The sequence below is a fragment of the Mytilus galloprovincialis genome, chromosome 10 (assembly GCF_965363235.1).
Source record: "Mytilus galloprovincialis chromosome 10, xbMytGall1.hap1.1, whole genome shotgun sequence".
In the NCBI taxonomy this organism is placed as follows: domain Eukaryota; kingdom Metazoa; phylum Mollusca; class Bivalvia; order Mytilida; family Mytilidae; genus Mytilus; species Mytilus galloprovincialis.
In genome coordinates, this window is record NC_134847.1 from 34,456,511 (window position 1) to 34,482,369 (window position 25,859).

At 32.2% G+C, this 25,859-nt stretch overlaps 1 protein-coding gene across 1 annotated transcript in view; it reads left to right on the forward strand.

The window, feature by feature from the left end:
- The window catches only part of LOC143047446 (E3 ubiquitin-protein ligase rnf213-alpha-like), a 135,365-nt gene that overhangs the window by 56,244 nt on the left and 53,262 nt on the right, over positions 1–25,859 (forward strand). The window contains exons 38-54 of the mRNA XM_076220515.1: positions 4,286–4,406; positions 4,795–5,048; positions 5,522–5,604; positions 7,452–7,585; positions 7,919–8,011; positions 19,146–19,316; positions 19,631–19,791; positions 20,712–20,934; positions 21,168–21,338; positions 21,788–21,850; positions 22,016–22,125; positions 22,670–22,807; positions 23,260–23,422; positions 24,275–24,360; positions 24,753–24,885; positions 25,079–25,186; positions 25,608–25,693. Coding sequence (XP_076076630.1) covers positions 4,286–4,406; positions 4,795–5,048; positions 5,522–5,604; positions 7,452–7,585; positions 7,919–8,011; positions 19,146–19,316; positions 19,631–19,791; positions 20,712–20,934; positions 21,168–21,338; positions 21,788–21,850; positions 22,016–22,125; positions 22,670–22,807; positions 23,260–23,422; positions 24,275–24,360; positions 24,753–24,885; positions 25,079–25,186; positions 25,608–25,693 — 2,298 coding nt within the window. The remainder of the gene's footprint in view (positions 1–4,285; positions 4,407–4,794; positions 5,049–5,521; positions 5,605–7,451; positions 7,586–7,918; positions 8,012–19,145; positions 19,317–19,630; positions 19,792–20,711; positions 20,935–21,167; positions 21,339–21,787; positions 21,851–22,015; positions 22,126–22,669; positions 22,808–23,259; positions 23,423–24,274; positions 24,361–24,752; positions 24,886–25,078; positions 25,187–25,607; positions 25,694–25,859) is intronic.

The window sequence follows — 25,859 nt, forward strand, 5'->3', positions numbered from 1 at the left end:
TTCTCATCACTTGGCGTCCGGCGTCCGTCGTCCGTCGTCCGTCGTCCGTCGTCGTCCGTCGTCGTCGTCCGTCGTCGTTAACTTTTACAAAAATCTTCTCCTCTGAAACTACTGGCCCAAATCAAACCAAACTTGGCCACAATCATCATTGGGGTATCTAGTTTAAAAAATGTGTGGCGTGACCCGGTCAACCAACCAAGATGGCCGCCACCGCTAAAAATAGAACATAGGGGTAAAATGCAGTTTTTGGCTTATAACTCAAAAACCAAAGCATTTAGAGCAAATCTGACAGGAAGTAAAATTGTTGATCAGGTCACGATCTATCTGCCCTGGAATTTTCAGATGAATCGGATAATCGGTTGTTAGGTTGCTGCCCCTGAATTGGTAATTTTGAGGAAATTTTGCTGTTTTTTTGTTATTATCTTGAATATTATTATAGATAGAGATAAACTGTAAACAGCAATAATGTTCAGCAAAGTAAGATCTACAAATAAGTCAACATGACCAAAATGGTCAGTTGACCCGTTTAGGAGTTATTGCCCTTTATAGTCAATTTTTAATCATTTTTCGTTAATTAAAGTAATCTTTTACAAAAATCTTCTCCTCTGAAACTACTGGGCCAAATTAATCCAAACTTGGCCACAATCATCTTTGGGGTAGCTAGTTTAAAAAATGTGTGGCGTGACCTGGTCAACCAACCAAGATGGCCGCCACGGCTAAAAATAGAACAAAGGGGTAAAATGCAGTTTTTGGCTTATAACTCAAAAACCGAAGCATTTTGAGGAAATCTGACATGGGATAAAAATGTTTATCAGGTCAAGATCTATCTGCCCTGAAATTTTCAGATGAATCGGTCAATCGGTTGTTGGGTTGCTGCCCCTAAATTGGTAATTTTGAGGAAATTTTGGTGTTTTTGGTTATTATCTTGAATATTATTATAGATAGAGCTAAACTGTAAACAGCAATAATGTTCAGCAAAGTAAGATCTACAAATAAGTCAACATGGCCAAAATGGTCAGTTGACCCGTTTAGGAGTTATTGCCCTTTATAGTCAATTTTTAACCATTTTTCGTTAATTAAAGTAATCTTTTACAAAAATCTTCTCCTCTGAAACTACTGGGCCAAATTAATCCAAACTTGGCCACAATCATCTTTGGGGTAGCTAGTTTAAAAAATGTGTGGCGTGACCTGGTCAACCAACCAAGATGGCCGCCACGGCTAAAAATAGAACAAAGGGGTAAAATGCAGTTTTTGGCTTATAACTCAAAAACCAAAGCATTTTGAGGATATCTGACATGGGATAAAAATGTTTATCAGGTCAAGATCTATCTGCCCTGAAATTTTCAGATGAATCGGTCAATCGGTTGTTGGGTTGCTGCCCCTAAATTGGTAATTTTGAGGAAATTTTGGTGTTTTTGGTTATTATCTTGAATATTATTATAGATAGAGATAAACTGTAAACAGCAATAATGTTCAGCAAAGTAAGATCTACAAATAAGTCAACATGACCAAAATGGTCAGTTGACCCGTTTAGGAGTTATTGCCCTTTATAGTCAATTTTTAACCATTTTTCGTAAATTAAAGTAATCTTTTACAAAAATCTTCTCCTCTGAAACTACTTGGCCAAATTAATCCAAACTTGGCCACAATCATCTTTGGGGTATCTAGTTTAAAAAATGTGTGGCGTGACCTGGTCAACCAACCAAGATGGCCGCCACCGCTAAAAATAGAACATAGGGGTAAAATGCAGTTTTTGGCTTATAACTCAAAAACCAAAGCATTTTGAGGAAATCTGACATGGGATAAAAATGTTTATCAGGTCAAGATCTATCTGCCCTGAAATTTTCAGATGAATCGGTCAATCAGTTGTTGGGTTGCTGCCCCTGAATTGGTAATTTTGAGGAAATTTTGGTGTTTTTGGTTATTATCTTGAATATTATTATAGATAGAGATAAACTGTAAACAGCAATAATGTTCAGCAAAGTAAGATCTACAAATAAGTCAACAGGACCAAAATGGTCAGTTGACATGTTTAGGAGTTATTGCTCTTTATAGTCAATTTTTAACCATTTTTCGTAAATTAAAGTAATCTTTTACAAAAATCTTCTCCTCTGAAACTACTGGGCCAAATTAATCCAAACTTGGCCACAATCATCTTTGGGGTATCTAGTTTAAAAAATGTGTGGCGTGACCTGGTCAACCAACCAAGATGGCCGCCACCGCTAAAAATAGAACATAGGGGTAAAATGCAGTTTTTGGCTTATAACTCAAAAACCAAAGCATTTTGAGGAAATCTGACATGGGATAAAAATGTTTATCAGGTCAAGATCTATCTGCCCTGAAATTTTCAGATGAATCGGTCAATCGGTTGTTGGGTTGCTGCCCCTGAATTGGTAATTTTGAGGAAATTTTGCTGTTTTTGGTTATTATCTTGAATATTATTATAGATAGAGATAAATTGTAAACAGCAATAATGTTCAGCAAAGTAAGATCTACAAATAAGTCAACATGACCAAAATGGTCAGTTGACCCCTTTAGGAGTTATTGCCCTTTATAGTCAATCTTTAACCATTTTTCATAAATCTAAGTAATCTTTTACAAAATCTCCACTGAAACTACTAGGCCACAATCATCTTTGGGGTATCTAGTTTGAAAAATGTGTCCGATGACCTGGCCATTCAACCAAGATGGCCGCCACGGCTAAAAATAGAACATAGGGGTAAAATGCAGTTTTTGGCTTATAACTATGAAACCAAAGCATCTAGAGCAAATCTGACAAGAAGTTAAATTGTTAATCAAGTCAATATCTATCTGCCCTGAATTTTTCAGATGAATTGGACAACTGGTTGTTGGGTTGCTGCCCTCCAATTGGTAATTTTTAAAGAAATTTTGCCGTTTTTGGTTATCTTGAATACTATTATAGATAGCGATAAACTGTAAACAGCAATAATGTTCAGCAAAGTAAGATCTACAAATAAGTCAACATGACCTAAATGGTCAATTGACCCCTTAAGGAGTTATTGTCCTTTATAGTCAATTTTTAACAATTTTCATTAATTTGGTAAATATATGTAAATTTTTACCAAATATAGTTCTCTGTTACTAATGGGCAAAGTTCATTATAGATATAATTGTAAGAAGCAAAATCGTTCAGTAAAGTAAGAACTTCAAACACATCAACATCACCAAAATAGAATTTTGTCATGAATCCATTTGTGTCCTTTGTTTAATATTATATGCACATAGACCAAGGTGAGCGACACAGGCTCTTTAGAGCCTCTAGTTCGTAAATCTTAGTGATCTTTTAGAAAAATCTTCTCCTCTGAAACTACTGGGCCAAATTTAACCAAACTTTGACATAATCATCATTGGGGTATCTAGTTAAAAAAATTTGTCCGGTAACTGGGCCAACAAACCAAGATGGCCACCATGGCTAAAAATAGAACATGGGGGTAAAATGCAGTTTTTGGCTTATAACTCAAAAACCAAAGCATTAAGAGCAAATCTGACAGGAAGTAAAATTGTTGATCAGGTCACGATCTATCTGCCCTGGAATTTTCAGATGAATCGGATAATCGGTTGTTAGGTTGCTGCCCCTGAATTGGTAATTTTGAGGAAATTTTGCTGTTTTTTTGTTATTATCTTGAATATTATTATAGATAGAGATAAACTGTAAACAGCAATAATGTACAGCAAAGTAAGAACTAAAAATATGTCACTATGACCAAAATAGTCAATTGACCCCCTAAGGAGTTATTGCCCTTCATAGTCAATTTTTAACAATTTTCTTAAAATTTGAAGATTTTTAATAACATTTTCCACAGAAAGTAATGTTATAGATAGAGATAATTGTAAGCAGCAAGAACGTTTAGTAAAGTAAGATCTACAAACACATCACCATCACCAGAACACAATTTTGTCATGAATCCATCTGTGTCCATTGTTTAATATTCACAAAGACCAAGGTGAGCGACACAGTTTAGATTTATACTACACTGTTAAAAATTGTGTGCTTAACTTTATGTACATGTACATGTGTTACTGTGATTTGATTTCATGTTTTAGGGTACCAATATTTTTTCATGGATTTAGCTAAAATTATATTATTTGGTGGATATTTGATTCAGTGGTTTTGACAGAATTTGCTTAAAAGCCTATAGAAAATATGTACTTTGTTGAACATTTAGATTTATTTTTCATTTAATTTTTACCCACAAAATCCATGAAAATTGGTATTCAAAGAGTATATAATGCCTTTTAAAACTTGTTTCATATTTATTTTCAGATGTGATATACCAGTTATTATTATGGGAGAGACTGGCTGTGGTAAAACTCGCCTGATCAAGTTTATGTGCAAATTGCAGCAACCTCCAGGTGTTAATGTGGAAAACATGATATTGATGAAGGTGATAATTACTGACATCATCTTAGTTATAACGCTTATTTCCTAATGCTGGTAAAGTAAAAATTTGATTGTTTAGTTTCTTTGTTTAAGTCTTATTAATGGAAAATATTTTGAAAATCAGAATCACTCTACGATAAATATTCAAAAGCTGCAATAACAGAAAAGAACTAACAGTTTTAAATCCCAACTTAGACTGGGATAGATTTACATTTAAATATATATATAACTACAATTTTACCAAGATTGTGTAGAGATTTGTGCTGTCCTGTTTTAATATAAAAATTCACATATTAAAAATGCAATTATAGAAATACTAGAGATCAGCACAAATCAAATTTGTAAACACCCATTCATAAAGAAATATTTTTTTGTGTAATTCAATATTCAAGGTACATGGAGGAACAAAAGCATCAGATATTATCAAGAAAGTAAGAAAAGCAGAAGAAATTGCCAGGTTGAATGCAGCAGAATTTGTAAACACTGATTATCGTAACATGGACACTGTTTTATTCTTTGATGAAGCCAATACTACAGAAGCTATCGGTGTGATCAAGGAAATTATGTGTGATAAAACCCTAGGAGGAAAACCAATCAAACTGCATGAAAAACTCAAAATCGTGGCTGCATGCAATCCATATAGAAAGTAAGTGAAAAAGAGGAAGATTACAAATTCAATTCAGTACTAAGGATTTATTTTGAACATTCTGATGGAGAAATTTCCTTAATCCAGTCAATCCATGTTCCCTCGAGCTCCATCTCTTTGTTTAGTTTTGAAAATTATGTATACCATAACCTGTATGTACAATACACTATTGTGTATAATACACATGTCCTCATTCTTCTCTCATATCGTGAAAAAAGTCTAGTTCACTGTACAAATTCTTTGATAGGGAACTTATATACCTTGTATTTGATCTTTACAAAAGTCAATTTAAAGATAAAAAAAAGTTTGTTTGTTCAATTAAATCTTTTTTGGCATATTTTTTCTGGTATTCCAAAGCAAAATAGTTTATTTTTTCTGGCATTCCAAAGTGAAATTGTTTATTTTTTCTGTTATTCTAAAATGAAATAGTTTATTTTTTCTGCTATTCTAAAATGAAATCTTTTAATTTTCAGACATTCTGATGACCTGATAAAGAGATTAGAGCAAGCAGGACTTGGTTATCATGTCAGTGCCAGGGAGACCTCAGATAAACTTGGTATATACCATTACCAATTATTAATTCAGTCTATATTTAATATGAAAACTTAATACGTGTACTATAAACATGTTTTATTTGACTGTTTCAGTAAATCAAATTATGATTTTCATGTGATTAAAATTCGCACACAATTTATCACATTTTTCTTTATCTCTGTACAGTTCACTACATTTTTTTTGAATTTTAGTGATTTTCTTCTATATAAAAAAAAGGGTTAGAGAAGAGTCATAAACTTTTCAGCTGATAACTGATTTAATTGGTCAGGCCTTTCAGTCATAAAAACTTCAAGCAAAATAATCATACTTTGACTTAAAAATCAACTTATGAAAATACTGGATTTTGTGTTTCTAGAAAAATAAGTGATACTTGAGTACTGAGTAAAAGTTTATGACCAAATACCCACATGTTTTCAAGATCTATTTAAAATGATCATGTACTAAAAGCAATCTTACTCAGTAGGAAGTCAAGTAAATATATGGCAATTTCATTTGCATCAAGCTATCATACCTGTCAACCTCTGAAAATGAAAAGTCAGGTCATGACCTGCATTGAGAAAAAAAATCTCAGGTCATAACGCGTACGACATTTTGCGGGCTCACTTGAAGAACAAAAATATGTTTACATATAATTTATATAGTCAATATGTATATGAAACAGTTAGAACATGTATACAAGTTTATTTCAGACTATTGTTATATTCCATGGTAGCAGACTTGGCATTCTTTAAAAGAACTGCACTTGGTTTCAGTTCATAGCAATGCAAATGTGTATTCATTTTACAAGAAAGAAGAGCACACAGTGTATCCTTATTAAGATCAGCCCTAAACTCTGTAGCTATTTTCTTTACTAAAGAAAATGCCCTCTCACTGTCTGCATTGCTGTTTGGCAAAACCAGTAATGTTTTAGCAAGTTTTGACAAAACAAAAAATCTTGGCTTGTTTTCAACTACCACTTTGTTATTTTCAACTGAAAGGGCCCTCTTTACTATTTGGGTGGTTTTAGTTTTTCCACATGAATAACCTGAAGCTATTTTACTGTCAGAGAACATTTATTTACACAATTTTGTGAAATGGTCAGTTACTGCAAAGGAAAGGTTGTGCTCAGCCACAAAGTACGAAAATAAAGTTTCTGCATTAGTTACTTTATCAGCCAAAACACTTTTGGTCTTTGTGAAGAAAGATGCCATGCCCTTAGATTCTGCCTGAGATTTTTCCAACTTTGAATGAGTCATTGTTTTAGAATGTCTGACAAGATCATTTCTTGCCCCTGCGCTAACATTGATATGTGAATTACAAAGTGTGCAATAAGCATCATTCTGGCTCCTTTCACTTGGTTTAACCCATTTAAATTCCGATTCCCAACATTTACTGTATGAACATGAATACTTTTTCCTTTTACTTGGTGTGGAACAAGCTGGCCCAGACAGGACCGCTTTCTTTCCGACATAATTTTGAAATGACAAACTATTTTTTAATTTAATTAACTGAATAATACTCACTAAAAAACTAATCTTACCTTGAAAATATCGTTACGTAGCTCAGGTAAACAGTCCTACATTTTGACTTTTGGTTACATTGAAAAAGACCGATAAAACCGAAGGTCGTATTACTTCTAAATACCGGAAACAATTCCGGTCAGAAATCCGGGTGAAACGGGTAATGTTAGAAATTCCCGGGACCCGCCGGGTAAGAAAAACTCCCGGGTGAGAGGTGAAAATAACGGGTGTCACCCGCAAAAAACGGGTGAGTTGACAGGTATGAGCTATTTCAACTGATGAATGTTGATGCTGCCTTGCTAATATCAGTAATGAAGAGCATGTATTGTAATTTTGACATTGTTTTCAGGCCATGTTCCAATGAGACATTTGGTTTATAGAGTCCAGTCCTTACCACAGAGTATGCTGCCATTAGTCTGGGACTTTGGACAGCTGAATACCACTGTTGAAGAAATGTACATCAGACAAATGGTCCTCAGATACGTATGTATATCTAAGCATTTCTTTTGGCAACTAAAATGATGAATATCAACACATATTTTTGTGATAAAAGGATTGTAATTTATATATCTGAAGGTTTTTTTAATATTGTTAAAATTATTAATATTGCATTTCAATTTTTTTCATCATCAGAGCCTCAATTTTCAAATGTTCAAGGACTATCAACTCTGTTCTTATTGAATGTGTGTTCCAGTTATTGAAAGTTACACGATATAGAAATTTACCTGCCATTATGACTAAAAAGAATTGTTCTATAATGCAAGGTATCTAGCTGTTGTTAAGAAATTTAATTTCTGTATTTTTGATATTGTTTAGATAAAGAATGGACAATTGCCAACAATACAAGGATTGGATACAACTGTTAGTAAGATACTGACTGTATCACAGGACTTCATGAGAGAACAAAAGGTAAATTACTTAATATAGATTGGATACAACTGTTAGTAAAATACTGACTGTATCACAGGACTTCATGATAGAACAAAAGGTAAATTACTTAATATAGATTGGATACAACTGTTAGTAAAATACTGACTGTATCTCAGGACTTCATGATAGAACAAAAGGTAAATTACTTAATATAGATTGGATACAACTGTTAGTAAAATACTGACTGTATCACAGGACTTCATGATAGAACAAAAGGTAAATTACTTAATATAGATTGGATACAACTGTTAGTAAAATACTGACTGTATCACAGGACTTCATGATAGAACAAAAGGTAAATTACTTAATATAGATTGGATACAACTGTTAGTAAGATACTGACTGTATCTCAGGACTTCATTAGAGAACAAAAGGTAAATTACTTAATATAGATTGGATATAACTGTTAGTAAAATACTGACTGTATCACAGGACTTCATGAGGGAACAAAAGGTAAATTACTTAATATAGATTGGATACAACTGTTAGTAAAATACTGACTGTATCACAGGACTTTATGAGAGATCAAAAGGTAAATTACTTAATATAGATTGGATACAACTGTTAGTAAAATACTGACTGTATCACAGGACTTCATGAGAGAACAAAAGGTAAATTACTTAATATAGATTGGATACAACTGTTAGTAAAATACTGACTGTATCACAGGACTTCATGAGAGAACAAAAGGTAAATCACTTAATATAGATTGGATACAACCGTTAGTAAAATACTGACTGTATCACAGGACTTCATGAGAGAACAAAAGGTAAATTACTTAATATAGATTGGATACAACTGTTAGTAAAATACTGACTATATCACAGGACTTCATGAGAGAACAAAAGGTAAATTACTTAATATAGATTGGATACAACTGTTAGTAAAATACTGACTGTATCACAGGACTTCCTGAGAGAACAAAAGGTAAATTACTTAATATAGATTGGATACAACTGTTAGTAAGATACTGACTGTATCACAGGACTTCATGAGAGATCAAAAGGTAAATTACTTAATATAGATTGGATACAACTGTTAGTAAAATACTGAAAGTATCACAGGACTTCATGAGAGAACAAAAGGTAAATTACTTAATATAGATTGGATACAACTGTTAGTAAAATACTGACTGTATCACAGGATGTCATAAGGGAACAAAAGGTAAATTACTTAATATAGATTGGATACAACTGTTAGTAAAATACTGACTGTATCTCAGGACTTCATGATAGAACAAAAGGTAAATTACTTAATATAGATTGGATACAACTGTTAGTAAAATACTGACTGTATCACAGGACCTCATGATAGAACAAAAGGTAAATTACTTAATATAGATTGGATACAACTGTTAGTAAAATACTGACTGTATCACAGGACTTCATGATAGAACAAAAGGTAAATTACTTAATATAGATTGGATACAACTGTTAGTAAGATACTGACTGTATCTCAGGACTTCATGAGAGAACAAAAGGTAAATTACATAATATAGATTGGATACAACTGTTAGTAAAATACTGACTGTATCACAGGACTTCATGAGGGAACAAAAGGTAAATTACTTAATATAGATTGGATACGACTGTTAGTAAAATACTGACTGTATCACAGGACTTTATGAGAGATCAAAAGGTAAATTACTTAATATAGATTGGATACAACTGTTAGTAAAATACTGACTGTATCACAGGACTTCATGAGAGAACAAAAGGTAAATTACTTAATATAGATTGGATACAACTGTTAGTAAAATACTGACTGTATCACAGGACTTCATGATAGAACAAAAGGTAAATTACTTAATATAGATTGGATACAACTGTTAGTAAAATACTGACTGTATCTCAGGACTTCATGATAGAACAAAAGGTAAATTACTTAATATAGATTGGATACAACTGTTAGTAAAATACTGACTGTATCACAGGACTTCATGATATAACAAAAGGTAAATTACTTAATATAGATTGGATACAACTGTTAGTAAAATACTGACTGTATCACAGGACTTCATGATAGAACAAAAGGTAAATTACTTAATATAGATTGGATACAACTGTTAGTAAGATACTGACTGTATCACAGGACTTCATGAGAGAACAAAAGGTAAATTACTTAATATAGATTGGATACAACTGTTAGTAAAATACTGACTGTATCATAGGACTTCATGAGAGAACAAAAGGTAAATTACTTAATATAGATTGGATACAACTGTTAGTAAGATACTGACTGTATCTCAGGACTTCATTAGAGAACAAAAGGTAAATTACTTAATATAGATTGGATATAACAGTTAGTAAAATACTGACTGTATCACAGGACTTCATGAGGGAACAAAAGGTAAATTACTTAATATAGATTGGATACAACTGTTAGTAAAATACTGACTGTATCACAGGACTTTATGAGAGATCAAAAGGTAAATTACTTAATATAGATTGGATACAACTGTTAGTAAAATACTGACTGTATCACAGGACTTCATGAGAGAACAAAAGGTAAATTACTTAATATAGATTGGATACAACTGTTAGTAAAATACTGACTGTATCACAGGACTTCATGAGAGAACAAAAGGTAAATCACTTAATATAGATTGGATACAACCGTTAGTAAAATACTGACTGTATCACAGGACTTCATGAGAGAACAAAAGGTAAATTACTTAATATAGATTGGATACAACTGTTAGTAAAATACTGACTATATCACAGGACTTCATGAGAGAACAAAAGGTAAATTACTTAATATAGATTGGATACAACTGTTAGTAAAATACTGACTGTATCACAGGACTTCCTGAGAGAACAAAAGGTAAATTACTTAATATAGATTGGATACAACTGTTAGTAAGATACTGACTGTATCACAGGACTTCATGAGAGATCAAAAGGTAAATTACTTAATATAGATTGGATACAACTGTTAGTAAAATACTGAAAGTATCACAGGACTTCATGAGAGAACAAAAGGTAAATTACTTAATATAGATTGGATACAACTGTTAGTAAAATACTGACTGTATCACAGGATGTCATAAGGGAACAAAAGGTAAATTACTTAATATAGATTGGATACAACTGTTAGTAAAATACTGACTGTATCTCAGGACTTCATGATAGAACAAAAGGTAAATTACTTAATATAGATTGGATACAACTGTTAGTAAAATACTGACTGTATCACAGGACCTCATGATAGAACAAAAGGTAAATTACTTAATATAGATTGGATACAACTGTTAGTAAAATACTGACTGTATCACAGGACTTCATGATAGAACAAAAGGTAAATTACTTAATATAGATTGGATACAACTGTTAGTAAGATACTGACTGTATCTCAGGACTTCATGAGAGAACAAAAGGTAAATTACATAATATAGATTGGATACAACTGTTAGTAAAATACTGACTGTATCACAGGACTTCATGAGGGAACAAAAGGTAAATTACTTAATATAGATTGGATACGACTGTTAGTAAAATACTGACTGTATCACAGGACTTTATGAGAGATCAAAAGGTAAATTACTTAATATAGATTGGATACAACTGTTAGTAAAATACTGACTGTATCACAGGACTTCATGAGAGAACAAAAGGTAAATTACTTAATATAGATTGGATACAACTGTTAGTAAAATACTGACTGTATCTTAGGACTTCATGAGAGAACAAAAGGTAAATTACCTAATATAGATTGGATACAACTGTTAGTAAAATACTGACTGTATCTTAGGACTTCATGAGAGAACAAAAGGTAAATTACTTAATATAGATTGGATACGACTGTTAGTAAAATACTGACTGTATCACTGGACTTCATGAGAGAACAAAAGGTAAATTACTTAATATAGATTGGATACAACTGTTATTAAAATACTGACTGTATCACAGGACTTCATGAGGGAACAAAAGGTAAATTACCTAATATAGATTGGATACAACTGTTAGTAAAATACTGACTGTATCTTAGGACTTCATAAGAGAACAAAAGGTAAATTACTTAATATAGATTGGATACGACTGTTAGTAAAATACTGACTGTATCACAGGACTTCATGAGAGAACAAAAGGTAAATTACTTAATATAGATTGGATACAACTGTTAGTAAAATACTGACTGTATCACAAGACTTCATGAGAGAACAAAAGGTAAATTACTTAATATAGATTGGATACAACTGTTAGTAAAATACTGACTGTATCACAGGACTTCATGAGAGATCAAAAGGTAAATTACTTAATATAGATTGGATACAACTGTTAGTAAAATACTGACTGTATCACAGGACTTCATGAGAGAACAAAAGGTAAATTACTTCATATAGATTGGATACAACTGTTAGTAAAATACTGACTGTATCACAGGACTTCATGAGGGAACAACAGGTAAATTACCTAATATAGATTGGATACAACTGTTAGTAAAAAACTGACTGTATTACAGGACTACATGAGGAAACAAAAGGTAAATTACTTAATATAGATTGGATACAACTGTTAGTAAAATATCACAGGACTTCATGAGAGATCAAAAGGTAAATTACTTAATATAGATTAGATACAACTGTTAGTAAAATACTGAAAGTATCACAGGACTTCATGAGAGAACAAAAGGTAAATTACTTAATATAGATTGGATACAACTGTTAGTAAAATACTGACTGTATCACAGGATGTCATAAGGGAACAAAAGGTAAATTACTTAATATAGATTGGATACAACTGTTAGTAAAATACTGACTGTATCTCAGGACTTCATGATAGAACAAAAGGTAAATTACTTAATATAGATTGGATACAACTGTTAGTAAAATACTGACTGTATCACAGGACCTCATGATAGAACAAAAGGTAAATTACTTAATATAGATTGGATACAACTGTTAGTAAAATACTGACTGTATCACAGGACTTCATGATAGAACAAAAGGTAAATTACTTAATATAGATTGGATACAACTGTTAGTAAGATACTGACTGTATCTCAGGACTTCATGAGAGAACAAAAGGTAAATTACATAATATAGATTGGATACAACTGTTAGTAAAATACTGACTGTATCACAGGACTTCATGAGGGAACAAAAGGTAAATTACTTAATATAGATTGGATACGACTGTTAGTAAAATACTGACTGTATCACAGGACTTTATGAGAGATCAAAAGGTAAATTACTTAATATAGATTGGATACAACTGTTAGTAAAATACTGACTGTATCACAGGACTTCATGAGAGAACAAAAGGTAAATTACTTAATTTAGATTGGATACAACTGTTAGTAAAATACTGACTGTATCTTAGGACTTCATGAGAGAACAAAAGGTAAATTACCTAATATAGATTGGATACAACTGTTAGTAAAGTACTGACTGTATCTTAGGACTTCATGAGAGAACAAAAGGTAAATTACTTAATATAGATTGGATACGACTGTTAGTAAAATACTGACTGTATCACTGGACTTCATGAGAGAACAAAAGGTAAATTACTTAATATAGATTGGATACAACTGTTATTAAAATACTGACTGTATCACAGGACTTCATGAGGGAACAAAAGGTAAATTACCTAATATAGATTGGATACAACTGTTAGTAAAATACTGACTGTATCTTAGGACTTCATAAGAGAACAAAAGGTAAATTACTTAATATAGATTGGATACGACTGTTAGTAAAATACTGACTGTATCACAGGACTTCATGAGAGAACAAAAGGTAAATTACTTAATATAGATTGGATACAACTGTTAGTAAAATACTGACTGTATCACAAGACTTCATGAGAGAACAAAAGGTAAATTACTTAATATAGATTGGATACAACTGTTAGTAAAATACTGACTGTATCATAGGACTTCATGAGAGATCAAAAGGTAAATTACTTAATATAGATTGGATACAACTGTTAGTAAAATACTGACTGTATCACAGGACTTCATGAGAGAACAAAAGGTAAATTACTTCATATAGATTGGATACAACTGTTAGTAAAATACTGACTGTATCACAGGACTTCATGAGGGAACAACAGGTAAATTACCTAATATAGATTGGATACAACTGTTAGTAAAAAACTGACTGTATTACAGGACTACATGAGGAAACAAAAGGTAAATTACTTAATATAGATTGGATACAACTGTTAGTAAAATATCACAGGACTTCATGAGAGATCAAAAGGTAAATTACTTAATATAGATTGGATACAACTGTTAGTAAAATACTGACTGTATCACAGGACTTCATGAGAGAACAAAAGGTAAATTACTTCATATAGATTGGATACAACTGTTAGTAAAATACTGACTGTATCACAGGACTTCATGAGGGAACAACAGGTAAATTACCTAATATAGATTGGATACAACTGTTAGTAAAAAACTGACTGTATTACAGGACTACATGAGGAAACAAAAGGTAAATTACTTAATATAGATTGGATACAACTGTTAGTAAAATATCACAGGACTTCATGAGAGATCAAAAGGTAAATTACTTAATATAGATTGGATACAACTGTTAGTAAAATACTGACTGTATCACAGGACTTCATGAGAGAACAAAAGGTAAATTACTTCATATAGATTGGATACAACTGTTAGTAAAATACTGACTGTATCACAGGACTTCATGAGGGAACAACAGGTAAATTACCTAATATAGATTGGATACAACTGTTAGTAAAATACTGACTGTATTACAGGACTACATGAGGAAACAAAAGGTAAATTACTTAATATAGATTGGATACAACTGTTAGTAAAATACTGACTGTATCACAGGACTTCATGAGAGAACAAAAGGTAAATTACCTAATATAGATTGGATACGACTGTTAGTAAAATACTGACTGTATCACAGGACTTCATGAGAGAACAAAAGGTAAATTACTTAATATAGATTGGATACAACTGTTAGTCAAATACTGACTGTATCACAGGACTTCATGAGAGATCAAAAGGTAAATTACTTAATATAGATTGGATACAACTGTTAGTAAAATACTGACTGTATCACAGGACTTCATGAGATTGGATACAACTGTTAGTAAAATACTGACTGTATCACAGGACTTCATGAGAGAACAAAAGGTAAATTACTTAATATCACAGGACTTCATGAGAGAACAAAAGGTAAATTACTTAATATCACAGGACTTCATGAGAGAACAAAAGGTAAATTACTTAATATCACAGGACTTCATGAGAGAACAAAAGGTAAATTACTTAATATAGATTGGATACAACTGTTAGTAAAATACTGACTGTATTACAGGACTTCATGAGAGAACAAAAGGTAAATTACTTAATATAGATTGGATACAACTGTTAGTAAAATACTGACTGTATCATAGGACTTCATGAGAGAACAAAAGGTAAATTACTTAATATAGATTGGATACAACTGTTAGTAAAATACTGACTGTGTCACAGGACGTCATGAGAGAACAATAGGTAAATTACTTAGTATAGATTGGATACGACTGTTAGTAAAATACTGACTGTATCACAGGACTTCATGAGAGAACAAAAGGTAAATTACTTAATATAGATTGGATACAACTGTTAGTAAAATACTGACTGTATCACAGGACTTCATGAGAGATCAAAAGGTAAATTACTTAATTAGATTGGATACAACTGTTAGTAAAATACTGACTGTATCACAGGACGTCTTGAGAGAACAAAAGGTAAATTACTTAATATAGATTGGATACAACTGTTAGTAAAATACTGACTGTATCACAGGACGTCATGAGAGAACAATAGGTAAATTACTTAGTATAGATTGGATACGACTGTTAGTAAAATACTGACTGTATCACAGGACTTCATGAGAGAACAAAAGGTAAATTACTTAATATAGATTGGATACAACTGTTAGTAAAATACTGACTGCATCACAGGACTTCATGAGAGAACAAAAGGTAAATTACTTAATATAGATTGGATACAACTGTTAGTAAAATACTGACTGTATCACAGGACTTCATGAGAGATCAAAAGGTAAATTACTTAATATAGATTGGATACAACTGTTAGTAAAATACTGACTGTATCACAGGACTTCATGAGAGAACAAAAGGTAAATTACTTAATATAGATTGGATACAACTGTTAGTAAAATACTGACTGTATCACAGGACTTCATGAGAGAACAAAAGGTAAATTACTTAATATAGATTGGATACAACTGTTAGTAAAATACTGACTGCATCACAGGACTTCATGAGAGAACAAAAGGTAAATTACTTAATATAGATTGGATACAACTGTTAGTAAAATACTGACTGTATCACAGGACTTCATGAGAGATCAAAAGGTAAATTACTTAATATAGATTGGATACAACTGTTAGTAAAATACTGACTGTATCACAGGACTTCATGAGAGAACAAAAGGTAAATTACTTAATATAGATTGGATACAACTGTTAGTAAAATACTGACTGTATCTTAGGACTTCATGAGAGAACAAAAGGTAAATTACCTAATATAGATTGGATACAACTGTTAGTAAAATACTGACTGTATCTTAGGACTTCATGAGAGAACAAAAGGTAAATTACTTAATATAGATTGGATACGACTGTTAGTAAAATACTGACTGTATCACTGGACTTCATGAGAGAACAAAAGGTAAATTACTTAATATAGATTGGATACAACTGTTATTAAAATACTGACTGTATCACAGGACTTCATGAGGGAACAAAAGGTAAATTACCTAATATAGATTGGATACAACTGTTAGTAAAATACTGACTGTATCTTAGGACTTCATAAGAGAACAAAAGGTAAATTACTTAATATAGATTGGATACGACTGTTAGTAAAATACTGACTGTATCACAGGACTTCATGAGAGAACAAAAGGTAAATTACTTAATATAGATTGGATACAACTGTTAGTAAAATACTGACTGTATCACAAGACTTCATGAGAGAACAAAAGGTAAATTACTTAATATAGATTGGATACAACTGTTAGTAAAATACTGACTGTATCACAGGACTTCATGAGAGATCAAAAGGTAAATTACTTAATATAGATTGGATACAACTGTTAGTAAAATACTGACTGTATCACAGGACTTCATGAGAGAACAAAAGGTAAATTACTTCATATAGATTGGATACAACTGTTAGTAAAATACTGACTGTATCACAGGACTTCATGAGGGAACAACAGGTAAATTACCTAATATAGATTGGATACAACTGTTAGTAAAAAACTGACTGTATTACAGGACTACATGAGGAAACAAAAGGTAAATTACTTAATATAGATTGGATACAACTGTTAGTAAAATATCACAGGACTTCATGAGAGATCAAAAGGTAAATTACTTAATATAGATTGGATACAACTGTTAGTAAAATACTGACTGTATCACAGGACTTCATGAGAGAACAAAAGGTAAATTACTTCATATAGATTGGATACAACTGTTAGTAAAATACTGACTGTATCACAGGACTTCATGAGGGAACAACAGGTAAATTACCTAATATAGATTGGATACAACTGTTAGTAAAATACTGACTGTATTACAGGACTACATGAGGAAACAAAAGGTAAATTACTTAATATAGATTGGATACAACTGTTAGTAAAATACTGACTGTATCACAGGACTTCATGAGAGAACAAAAGGTAAATTACCTAATATAGATTGGATACGACTGTTAGTAAAATACTGACTGTATCACAGGACTTCATGAGAGAACAAAAGGTAAATTACTTAATATAGATTGGATACAACTGTTAGTCAAATACTGACTGTATCACAGGACTTCATGAGAGATCAAAAGGTAAATTACTTAATATAGATTGGATACAACTGTTAGTAAAATACTGACTGTATCACAGGACTTCATGAGATTGGATACAACTGTTAGTAAAATACTGACTGTATCACAGGACTTCATGAGAGAACAAAAGGTAAATTACTTAATATCACAGGACTTCATGAGAGAACAAAAGGTAAATTACTTAATATCACAGGACTTCATGAGAGAACAAAAGGTAAATTACTTAATATCACAGGACTTCATGAGAGAACAAAAGGTAAATTACTTAATATAGATTGGATACAACTGTTAGTAAAATACTGACTGTATTACAGGACTTCATGAGAGAACAAAAGGTAAATTACTTAATATAGATTGGATACAACTGTTAGTAAAATACTGACTATATCATAGGACTTCATGAGAGAACAAAAGGTAAATTACTTAATATAGATTGGATACAACTGTTAGTAAAATACTGACTGTATCACAGGACTTCATGAGAGATCAAAAGGTAAATTACTTAATTAGATTGGATACAACTGTTAGTAAAATACTGACTGTATCACAGGACGTCTTGAGAGAACAAAAGGTAAATTACTTAATATAGATTGGATACAACTGTTAGTAAAATACTGACTGTATCACAGGACGTCATGAGAGAACAATAGGTAAATTACTTAGTATAGATTGGATACGACTGTTAGTAAAATACTGACTGTATCACAGGACTTCATGAGAGAACAAAAGGTAAATTACTTAATATAGATTGGATACAACTGTTAGTAAAATACTGACTGCATCACAGGACTTCATGAGAGAACAAAAGGTAAATTACTTAATATAGATTGGATACAACTGTTAGTAAAATACTGACTGTATCACAGGACTTCATGAGAGATCAAAAGGTAAATTACTTAATATAGATTGGATACAACTGTTAGTAAAATACTGACTGTATCACAGGACTTCATGAGAGAACAAAAGGTAAATTACTTAATATAGATTGGATACAACTGTTAGTAAAATACTGACTGTATCACAGGACTTCATGAGAGAACAAAAGGTAAATAACATGACAAAATAACTTAAAAGTCTTGATTGAAAATTCAGCCAACTTTTGGTATTGCCTGTCTGCAACCTTTTTGTCCATATTGATACCTCAATCAATTGCATGCACACAGTATTGATCTTTTTACCATTAAGACTGGTATTTTCATACCTTTTATATGCTTTCTTCAGTAGGTTTTCTAAACCATTTAATTTCTAGTTAATTTTTAAAAACAAATTTATTTCAGGATGAGTGTAGTTTTGTTAGTTTACGAGATGTGGAGAGAGTCCTACAGGTGATGAGTTGGTTTTACAGTCAGTCACAAGATGATGAAGCTTTGTTCCAGAGGATGAGAGACGAATCAGAAGATTCAGAAACTGAATCTGAAGAAGAAAGCATGGAACTGGGACATGTACAGGTAAAGTTTTAAAAAACCAAAAAGGATGCAAAAAGAGGAAAGAAAGATACTTGAGGAACATTTAAACTCATAGATCGAAATTAAACTGACAACACCATAAGTAAAAAAGAAAAGACAAACAGAAAAAATAATAGTACAAAATACACAAGAGTTTCATACTGTTTAGGAATTGCAGGGTTTGATTAGTGAAGCACCATACATCTGATATAAACTTTTGCAGACTCCAAGTGAAAATGATAGATATATTTTTACTAGGATAGATTTGCCTATAAACATGATAAGTATATATTAATGATAATGGAATACCTTTTCAGCATATGGACGATGTCACTAGGTCACTGGTTCTTGCCCTTGGAGTTTGTTACCATGCTTGTTTGAAGAACAGAGAGGAATACAGGGAAACAGTTGCGAAGTATTTTACTCAGCCTTTACGTTTAGTTGGAGGTGCTGATGGCATTGAAGAGGAAATATCCAGGTATATATGATTGATTGTTCCATGTTAAATGTCCAGTGGCAATTATTTCATGCAAATTCATGAAAGGAACAAAATTCTAATTGAGGCACTATGAAGATTCTCAAAGGAGAAGCAAATGGGATGATGCAAGCAAAATTAAACCAGAAAATAAAGAGTGTTAGTAAATATGGGCAGGAATTTTGCCTAGTCCTCTCAGAGAGTTGTTTTTGATGTGCAAGGGAGGTTGACAATCTCACCACATGAGGCATCAGTTGTACAGCCGATTTCATTGAGTATAATGTCTTTGGTTAGCTTGCTTGCTAGCTGAACCGTGAAGTAATTTTAAGGTAAGGTATACTACCCACCTTTCAAGTAGGCTAGTCCTACAGACAGATAGATAGGTTAACAGTAAGACTAATCTATTATTAAAGGAGGGTAGTATACCTAACCTAATAATGACTGCATGGTTCAGCTAACAAGCAAGCTAACCAAAGATAATACCTTTAGCTACACACCCAATGAAATTGGCTGTAACATCCCCATTCCAACAGGATATGGATAACCATATTTATACCCCCGCTTTAAAAAAGGGGGGGTATACTGTTTTACCTCTGTCTGTCAGTCCGTCCATCAGTCCGTCCGTCAGTCCGTCCGTCAGTCAGTCAGTCAGTCCGTCCCATGAAACTTTCGTCACATTTTTCTCAGGAACTACACATCCACCCTTTCTGTAATTTGGTATCAACATTTATATATGTCAGCCATACCGTGTGATGCGTTTTCAGATTCATCACTTGATTTATACTCTCGTGAAACCTTGCAGCGTCCTTGTTAGTATAGTATTCTTAATTAGTTCAGTTACGAAATCCTTAGGGAATGTCTTTCATAGTCTTTAATTGTATATTGTAAATGCATAAAAATAAATAAAATATCACTATTTACAGATGCCAAGCAGTATTTCTGGACAGTGTAGAATTAGCTCCAAACATAGCAAAGAACCAAGCCTTGAAAGAGAATGTTTTTATGATGATAGTTTGTATAGAATTAAGGATCCCTATGTTCTTGGTTGGTAAACCTGGAAGTTCTAAATCACTGGCCAAGACAATAGTAGCAGACGCCATGCAGGGAAATGCTGCACATAACGATCTTTTCAAGAGCTACAAACAGGTGTGTTATATAGACAATTATCCAATCCAAATTAAGATGTCTATTAACTGTCATATTCCTGACATGCAATTTGCAAATGACCATTGATACATTTTTTTAATCCTTAAATAATTGGAAAATGGCACTTTCTTTCATTTTACCTTTCAGTACAAAAGGCACAAAAGGTAGGTCAAGTAAGCCTGAAAGTGCCAAACATTAGATTTAAAATGATACACAATTTGTCTTTATCTTAGGTTCAGATGGTGTCCTTCCAGTGCAGTCCTCTATCAGTACCAGAGGGTATTGTAGGAACATTCAGACAGTGTGCAGCCTATCAGAAAGATAAAAATTTAGACAGATTTGTGTCTATTGTGGTACTTGATGAAATTGGTCTGGCTGAGGATTCTCCTAGGATGCCACTGAAGGTACAGATATAAGTTATCATGTGATTTAAAGCTATAATAAAAGAAAACGATAAAAAAGTTGGTTGACTACTTTGCAAAAATCTGTATGTGAATGATGTATACATGTGTATTTTTATTCAGGTTTTATGTCACTGAATTAGTACACATTTTTGTTTAAGGACCACCTGAAGCCCTCCTCCAGGTGCCATATTTTCTAGCTGTTTTGAAGACCTGTTGATGATCTTCTGCTGTTGTCTGTTATTTGGTCGGGTTATTTTCTTTTTGACACATTCCCCATTTCCATTCTCAATTTTATGTGTATTTTTATATAGGTTTGGAATATTGCATTATGAATATTTTCTAAAAAAAAATTCTTGAAGCAACAATGTTAGCTGATGGTAAAGAAGAAACCTTCTGGTTAATTATAATAAGCCACAGTGCATATTTTTTACCATTCATTTGTTTTACAGACCTTACATCCTTTGCTAGAAGATGGTTGTCCTGATGATGAAGAACCAGAAAAATATAAAAAGGTAGGAATCTATTTATTTAATTACACAAAGTAAAATTACTTCAGATGGCAGTTGAAAACTGTTTTATGATTTTAAGATAAGAACCAATACATTTAAAGAAAAAAATTGAAACACATAATCTATAATTGCAAATGTTAGAAACCGCCATAAGCTTATTATTTGCAGGTTGCTTTTATTGGTATATCCAACTGGGCTTTAGACCCTGCTAAGATGAACAGGGGTATCCTGGTACAAAGAGAGGTTCCAGATGTCAAAGAACTTACAGAAAGTGCTGAGTAAGTAATTTTTATGCCCCATTTACTATGCCCTATTTATGGGCATTATGTTTTCTGGTCTGTGCGCCCGTCTGTTTGTTCATTTGTTCGTCCGTCTGTCCCGCTTCAGGTTAAAGTTTTTGGTCGAGGTAGTTTTTGATAAAGTTGAAGTTCAATCAACTTGAAACTTAATACACATGTTCCCTATGATATGATCTTTCTTATTTTAATGCCAAATTAGAGATCTTACCCCACTTTCACGGTCCACTGAACATAGAAAATGATAGTACGGATCTGTGTACTGGGGACACATTCTTGTTTATGACAAAGAAGAAGGGATATGTCGTATTAATTTTTGACTTAAAAGGGAAATCAATGCAATCATGTCAAAGAAAGAAGTGATGAAATTAATGAGAAACAGCAGAAACACAACATAACACATCAAACTTAAAAATCTTAAAATTTTATAAAAGCTTGAATTATTATGTCTTGAATTTAAATGAAAGTTTGGTATTTACTGGTAAAAGGTTTCACTATAAAAGAAAACATAATCATCCATTTTCAGGGGAATCTGCTCAACCAGTAAGAAGGTCTTGAAACTAATCCGACCCATGATACCACTAATGGCTGACTCTTATTTAGATCTGTTTAAAGAAGCTTCAACAAAGATGAGAGAATTCTTTGGACTGAGAGATTTTTACAGGTAAAATTTGAAAACACACTTCGCTTTGTCAAGTGATGCTTATACATAAAAGTCATGTGGAAGTAACTATATGGCTATAATGATAATCTAGATTCAACACTATATAATTAATTCTGTTTTAGGTTGTTGAATTGCAAATTGGTTCGCAAATAAATTAAATATGCTTGTTCTTGAATTAGCTATAAATAGAATTAAAACAGGAATATGCAGTTAATTTATGTAAGGTTAGGTATGCAGTGTTTCAAAGGAAAAATGAAACACATCCTTAAAAAAAAACAAGATACAACAGCTAATGCACAAAAACAAAATAAAATTTTCCTAAAAATTTTCCTAAAAATATTTGACACTTTTGTAAAAAAGAAAATACATATTGCCTCACAATTATGAAAAAGAAAATTTAAACTGTTTGTGAAAGAGAGTCTCTTCTGTAAAACTTATAACATCTGTTACAGTTTGCTGAAGATGCTGTATGCCTTTGTGTCAGCCTCAAGAAAGAAACCAACATGGCCTCAACTTGAACATTGTATTTTGAGGAATTTTGGAGGACTAGAAGATGTGAAACCGGTTGAAATCTTCTATAATAGTCTGTCACATTTAGTGGACAAGACTGAACAGGTATGTATTGTGTTGTTAGTTCGTACACCCGTTTGTCCAGCTTGAGGTTTAACTTTTTGGTCAAGGTAGTTTTTAGTTGAAGTCCTATCAAATTGAAATTTAGTACACATGTTCCCTATGCTATATTGTTTTTAATTTTAATGCCAAATTAGAGATTTTCTCCCATTTTCATGGTCCACTGAACATAGAAAATGATAATGCGGATGGGGCACATGTTTACTTGGGACACATTCTTGTTTTATGACCTATTCTTATGGGTCTAGGATAAAAAAAAATGTGCCAGAAATTAACCTTATATAATGCAAAAGTGGTCTGAATTTACCTCAAATAAGCCTAGCCGACTTATTACCCTTCCTCCTTAAGTTGAAAGATAGACATGCTGTTTTCATCATGGTGGCAGCATGCCTCAGTATTAGTTTGTGAGTATGCCAGTATAATGGGAACTTCTAGTGTTATGTCAATGATATTTGGTATGCAGTTGAATTCACCGTTTCAGAATCAAATGCATTCTGGGTTATATTTCCAAAAGCATACACCAAAACATAAACAATAGAAATTCAACCAATGACGTAACGTTATTTTCAATTTGGTGAACAAACAATGAGTTTACCCATAGGCCTTTAGATTCTGAAAAAGCGAACTAGTATTAGCAGGTCTCATATCAATAAAGAATATTTGATCCCATATCAAGTTTATTGTCTTGAAAAGTTTAGCATAGTTGACATGTAAAAAGTATTGCCATTTTAATTTCATCATTTGCATTGCACTGTAAAAATTTCAAAAAGGCGAGATATATATCTGTGTTAACAGTTAATTAATACTAACATTGATTCTAAATATTTCTTTTTATAGAAGAGAGAAGAAGACCCAGATTGTACTTCATCAGGAATGATACAGGCCTGTCTAACTGGAGATAAGGGAGATAACAAATCCAATAGGTCAGTACAACCAAGGGAGGTAATAATACCTATATGTCAACAAAAGTTCAATTTTTTTTTAAATATTTGTCTTAGATTTTCATCATGAGTTTTCTTAAACTTTTTTATGCCCCATTTTTAGGCATTATGTTTTCTGGTCAGTGCGTCCGTTCGTTTGTGTGTCAGTCTGTCCTGCTTCAGGTTAAAGTTTTTGGTCAAGGTAGTTTTTGATGAAGTTGAAGTCTTGAAACTTAGTACACATGTTCCTTATGATGCGATATTTCTAATTTTATTACCAAATTAGAATTTTGACCACAATTTCACAGTCCACTGAACATAGAAAGTGATAGTGTGATTGGGCATCCATGTACTATGGACACATTCTTGTTGATAGAAGTTTCAATATATTTCAGTGAGAGTAGATACCTGTTACTGTTGACAGAGAATTATGGAGCACTGACTGTTCTACAACAGAAAATCTTCACTATGGACAATGCTGTTGTTATCTTTGGAAGTAGTTTTCCCAGTGATCAGGAATATACACAGGTATAAAAATGACCTCTCAATATAGCATATCATGAATTAGTAATTCAGAATTGATTGTTCAGAATTTTTATGATAATAAAAAGTCAGAAATTATTTATTTTTGTCATGTGTGTGATGTAAAGGTTATTTTCATGAATTACACATAACATTTATTCATCATGAGTTTTATACGTTAATATTTTTTTTTTCTCAGGTTTGCAGAAACATAAACAGAATAAAAGTATGTATGGAAACTGGTAGCACTGTCATTTTGTTGAATCTTGAAAACCTATATGAAAGTCTATATGATGCTCTCAACCAGGTAAGCCCTATTTATATATCAAGTCAATGGGTATACTTTTAGTAGTTATTTATGAAATTTTTTAATTTATGTAGAAATAAAATTTCAATTAGGAACACATCTAATAGCTTTTGTGTAATAACATCATTTGAAGTCTGAAAAAAGCATGTCTTTGTGCAATGCTATGACATAAATAGAGGCATGAATTGGGACATGGCTATACATTTAATATGGGTCACAGATTAGTGGATTTTGTCAAAAAATTATATATTCACATTGTCCACTGTGATGATTAAGTATAAACATAGAAATTAGCAAAAATAAATCCAGTACTTATATGTATTGAATTTCAAAAATGAATGTGTTGAAAAGTATAATTTATCTGAAAGATAATAGATTGTCCATTTATTTATATTGCATTATCTGAACTTTTTAATTTCAGTATTACGTTTTGTTTGGAGGAGAAAGATATGTAGATTTAGGACTTGGTTCACATAGAGTTAAATGCAGAGTACATAAGACATTCAGGTAAATTGAAAAGGGAAGTTACCAGTAGTTTTCCCAGTTATCAAGAATATAAACAGGTATGAATTTAAAGACCTTTCCATACAGAAAAAAAATCAGAATTGATCATGCTGAAAAATAGAATTTCTGTCATTAATCAGGTTGAACTCTAAAAAATGTGACAAAATTT